General features: G+C 37.1%; 1 protein-coding gene across 1 annotated transcript; it reads right to left on the bottom strand.

Annotated features, from left to right (window-relative positions):
• Nucleotides 1-1826: 1826 nt before the first annotated feature.
• Nucleotides 1827-5045, bottom strand: LOC102473949 (UDP-glucuronosyltransferase 2B18; the record flags this gene model as incomplete). Its single annotated transcript, XM_006165933.3, has 3 exons — nucleotides 1827-2293; nucleotides 3790-4009; nucleotides 4958-5045. Coding segments are annotated over 3 exons (588 nt in total), but the record flags the coding sequence as incomplete, so codon positions are not given.
• Between the last annotated feature and the right edge of the window lie 637 nt (nucleotides 5046-5682).

Genomic DNA, 5682 nt, shown 5'->3' with positions numbered 1-5682 from the left:
TTCAATTATGTCACTTAGCTTTCAAAGTGAATATTCCAACATGTGTACATTTCTCACCGGTCCAGTTGTTTGTTTTTTTTTTTTTTTGAGGTTTAAAACCATCCTTTTTTAAGACAAAACTTTGTGTGTGTGTATGAGGTTTTTGCTATAGGGCACATACGCTCACCAGACAGACAGAGAGAGACAGAAAGTGAGTAATTACCCCCAGAGGTGATGACCACGCCACAATCGCTACACACACGTGCCCAATGTGAGTTTTAAGCCACCGGGTCTGGGATGCGAACTGCGGACGACTAGGTGGGAGTCCAGCGACATAGCCACTATGCTAACTGCTGGACCCAAGACAAAATATTTTAATGATGCAATTTAAGTAGTGAGGTTTAAGATATATCTGTAGTGAAGCCAGCAGGTGGCATGGAGGTTAAGGTGCTGGACTCCCACATGGTCAACTGTGGTTTTAATTCTGGACTCGGTGGCTAGAAACTCATGTCAGGTGCATGTGCGCAGATGCCCAGTATCCTGCGGGGAGAACAGAGGAGAGGTGATTGCAGTGTGGCCATTCACCTTGGGATGTGATTTCTCACTTTGTCTCTCTGTCTCTCTGATATGTACATGTGCTCTACAGAAAAGCAAAACAAAACAAAACAAAACTCTTAAAAAAAGATATATCTTGAGTATGATGAAGCTCATGTAAAGAAACCTGCTGTGATGCCAGTCATATAAAAGTACAGCACATTTTATTATGTATGGTACATAATGCTTGATAATGATAATAAATGACATTAACACCAGTTTATGTATTTACTATAAGAAGGGACTTCAAACAGTTTATCAAATATGTTATTAAAATATGAATTTTTTATATGGGAGTCTGGCGACATAGTCATTATGCTAACTACTGGTCCCTTTTCCAATATAGTTATAAAGACTAATAATCATTACCAAAAACTGTCTTCTACTAACTCATGAAAAACCACAGCATGTCTGTAAGGGAGTTGTGATGCTGTATCTTCTTTGAAAGCAGTGGACATAGATATGTACCTGTACATGGGGAAAGAATGAACATTTGACAAATTTCTTTAATACCAGTTAGATATTAGTACAACCTGACAATAAGCCCATACCATCAAAGATTAATAAGTGAGAGTAACCAGTTCAATCTTCATTTTATAAAGAATTATTTTATTTAACTTTAGTTATTTATTTTAATTTGATCATGGAGGGACAGAGTGAAAGACAGGCAGAGACAGAGAGAGAGAGAGAGAGAGAGAGAGAAGAAAGTGAGAAAGGAAGATGCCAGGTCCGGGACTCACACTGTGGTCAGCCATGTGGGAGTCCAGTGCTCTTAATCCCCACACTAACTGCCAGCCCCAAGTTCAATCTTTTGTAATAACTTAAAGAAAAAGAGAACAAATCCATGAACCCAAAGACTTCCCTATATTGTTTAATTTTATATAATGAAGCAGTGAGAAGTCATTACATTAGTAATTCCACATATGCTCCACTGAAAAATGACTGAGACTGAAGAAGGTAAATATCTTGTTGTTTAGAAAAGACACTATTGAAGCTGGATGCACAGTAATGGCCACATAGTACTACCAGTATCCCACAACCAAATGGAAGAATAAGTCTGTGTACAAAATTCTCATTTTTGGATTGTTTCTACAGAAAAAGTTAAAACTCGAAGAGTTTGCAACAAATATATGTTAAAGTATTGTGAGTATTTGCAAAGCATATTAATAGTATGTGTAGACCTCTTAATGTTTCTGTGTTTGATCTTAATGAAGATTAGTTAAAAATTTAAGTATGTAACCCATGGATTGTAATAAATTTCAATATACACTCACATAAATTTATTTTATTGTTGTCCATCTGTTTCCTTCTCTTGGCATGAAATATTCATATTTCTAAGTGAATCTTTTGAAAACAGTTTCGGTTTACAAAGTAAGCAGTGCAGGATTAAGTTGGTTGAGTTCCATCTTTCAGGCACAGTAGCATCATTTCTTAGATATACTACTCCTTTTTCTTCTTGTTGGGTGTTTTAGCAAATTTCCGCCAACAAAACAGAAACAGTTTGGAGATGATGACTATCACAGATGCCACACAGGCCAGCAGGAACCCGATCACATCCAGAGAGTGGTACTGGAACCAGGTGAGGTCGTGGGCAGCCGGCCGCAGGTGCTTGGCCCCTTTGTGGCGCATGACAAACTCGATCCAGAAGACTGCCCGATCCAGGGGCTTTACTGGCTGGTCATGTTGAATTCTTGACAGCTTCATTGCATTCTCTTTGTATCTGAAGCAGAAACAAATGATACCCTTCTGAAGTAAATTAATTTGTCTAAGGATATGCAGTCTAAGAATGGCTTTGGAAAAGAGTCATATGAATGATTTAGTATAAAGACTTTAGACTTCCAAAATATGGATCTATTATTATTTTTGCTTGTGTCATCATAGAATGTTAGGTTTGTTAGGTTGGAATGTCCAGAATGACAAATGTTTTCAACAGTAAAAATGGAAGGCTAGGAGTGATCATTAAATATCTTAGACAGAGGAAATGGTAGCCACTCAAAAAATTTTAAGTCAAATAATGGAAGTGCAATTTGAGGGTGATCATCTTCAAGCTTTCAAAGAGGAACTGTGAGGGACCAGCAGTTAGCGTAATGGCTATGTCGCTGAACTCCCATGTAGTCAACTGTGATTCCAGTCACAGAACTGGTGGCTTAAACTCATGTGTGTGTGTGTACCCAAGATCCCAAGAGGAGAATGGAGGAGAAGGGATTGTGGTGTGGCCATCCCCCTTGGGGGGTGATTTCTCACTTTCTCTCTCTCTGTCTCTCTCTGTCTTTCTGGTGAGCACACGTGCCCTATAGCAAAAACCTCTCAAAAAAAAAAAAAAAAAGGAACTGTGATATGGTGGGTGAAAAACCTATTCAGTTCCTCTACTCTCATTCTTTTCTACTATTCTCTACTGTCTTCTTCCAACAATAGTGACAATGACACTTTAGTGAACACACTTGAGATTATGATAAAATAAACGAACCAGAATGTCCCTGTCTTCTCATCGCGTTTAGAATAAAATCCAAATTTCTTTGGACTGTAAGGCCTGACATGATTAGACCCTGGCAACCTGTTCTAACACTTGGCCCTGCCTATTCTGCCATGACTCATTGGTTATCTACAGTTCTGTGGAACCATCAAAGGTATTCTCACCTTGCACTCTTACCGTTTCTGTCCTCCTTCCCCTTTCTGGTACATTCATTCTTCCATACAACACTCCAAGGCTTGATTATATTTCATATCTGAGGGCTTGGCTTAAATATACCAGACAGGTTTTTCTGGCCACCTAACTATAGCCTCCTTAGATATTTCTTCTATTTTTTTCTACTTATTTTTCTACTTGATTTCTAGAATATTAATGCATTGCATTTCTATAATAAAACCTTAATTTATGGTGGCAGCAGGTGTGATGGTTGCTAGGACAGTACACTCCCACATGTTGACAGAAGTTTGAGTCTCGGACCTGGTGTCTTCCTTTCTCACTTTTCTTCTCTCTCTTTCTCTCTCTGGTGAGCATAAATGCTGTATAGCGTGCTTTAAAAAATAGTACAATTAATAAATGTATAAAATAAACATTATTTAAATATGAAATACATAAGAAAATCAAATGGGCTTAGTTATGTAAATTCATTTAAAATTACTCTTTTTATAAAAGGATGAATATTATCCTTACTGTTAACCAGAGACGTGATCTGGTAATAGTATTAAATAAAAAAAAAATGTTATACTCACGAAGGGTCATTAATGACTGTCTTCAATGCATTGAGCAAATCTGTACTTGACATGGTATGAAAGTCCACTCTAACGGCTGCTCCCTTGGCTTTCAGGTGAACAATGTTTTGAGGTTGATCCGCAAACAAAGGAATTCCCACCATGGGTATCCCATGGTAGATGGCCTCATAGATGCCGTTGGCTCCACCATGAGTTATAAAAGCTTTGGTTTTGGGGTGACCTAGAATTGGGTAAGGTTTAGCAAAATTATTATGAGTCTTAGAAATGAGATGAGAAATACCCAATATAAAGCACTAAAAGTGGCAATGTTCAAACTTCATTAAAATGACTTTGATATTTCAGAAGAAGAAGAAGGTTTGTGCCGCAGAAGTAAGTGAACGCTATGTGAAAGAGGAGGTGTGTGACTTTAAACTAGAACAATGACTACAAGATTGCTGTCTCTGGCATCTAGAACTATCCTCTCTCTTTTTTCTTTAAATCTTTTAAAATTATTTATTCATCTAATTTCTTCTTAGTATTTCAAGTTTGCTCTAGGAGTGTGTGCTCAGCAGAGAGAGACAGAGAGAATGAATACAGGAAAGCAAGAAAGCAAGTCACCTGATCCAGACTTAAATTGTGTTAGATCATAAACTCATAAAGTAATGAAGTCACTGAGCCTGATTTGTAAAGTGTCCAGGACAGCAGAGGTGACGTGGTGGTGGTATTGGTATTAGGAAAAGGAAAAGCTACACTTTATCATGAAATGTGTTATTGCTTCATGATAAAGATTGTGTAGTTTTTTTTCCCGTAGAAAATGCAGCATCATTGGCAATAAAGAGCAGCTGTTATTTTTCAGTAGCATTTGATATATTCTTCCTGGACGTAAAAGGAGAGATAGAAATCTGTAGATAAAGGAGACAAATATAAGTAAGAAAATTATTTTAAACTGCCTTTTTGAGATAATCACAGTTGTACTAAAGATGCTTTGATCTTACCACAAAGAATGTAGCTGTGTACAAAAAATTAGCAAGTTTTATAGTTTATTCGTTTCACCCCTAGGACTGGAAAATAGATCTCAAATTTATTTAGTTAAGTTTAAAAATAAATGTTCACAAATTTTGATTCCTGTTGAACTATCATCTCATTGGCTGTTACTCATATTTTTAGTATTTCTTCTCCAGAGTCTTACCAAGAAGGTCATTCTGGGGAATCCACTTGTACAGCTGAGTATTGGGTCCTAAAGTTGCTGGTTTCTTGCCATTAAATCTCCATATGACCTGTTAGGAAAAGAAAAGACCATATTTCATGAGTCAATATGGAAAGTTTAAAGTGTGTTTGAGTTCTAAAGAACATACACCTTGCAGATATGAAAATTGCAATACAGTATTTTATGCAGTGAAAACAATGAAAGACTGAGATAGATTTTGCATTTGCTTTCCTCATCCAGTTTTAATATTTCAATTTTTGAGTGACATGAGGCATTTATAAATATTGACTTGTTCCTTAAGTTATTTCTATGTTTTTGTTTTGTTTTGTTTCTGACAGAAAGTGCCTGCACTTGGCAAGGATAGAAGGAGATGAGAGAGAGAAAGGGAGAGAAAGCACTCCCTAGTGGGTCATGGTCTTGCTGTAAGCTCCTCCTTCATTTCTCCATTGTGCCTTATGTCAGGTTTTGGGAATGAACCCACAAGTTTCCAAGCTGGCATTTGAACCACAGTTGACCCTTTTGGATTTGGGTTCCTTAACAGGTAGACTATAATGTTGGTCTTAAATTATTTTTAAAATTCCCAGTACTTTTGATATACAGAAAAGGAAAGCTATGCCATCAGCTACTTGTGGAAAATAAGTCAGTTCCAACTAGTGTTATGTGTAAATTGTTTTAAGGAACAGATTGTTGAGCACTACCTCCAAGAA

The sequence above is a fragment of the Tupaia chinensis genome, unplaced genomic scaffold (genome assembly GCF_000334495.1).
Source record: "Tupaia chinensis unplaced genomic scaffold, TupChi_1.0 Scaffold144094_1, whole genome shotgun sequence".
NCBI lineage: Eukaryota > Metazoa > Chordata > Mammalia > Scandentia > Tupaiidae > Tupaia > Tupaia belangeri.
This window is presented reverse-complemented; position numbering and strand designations above follow the sequence as displayed.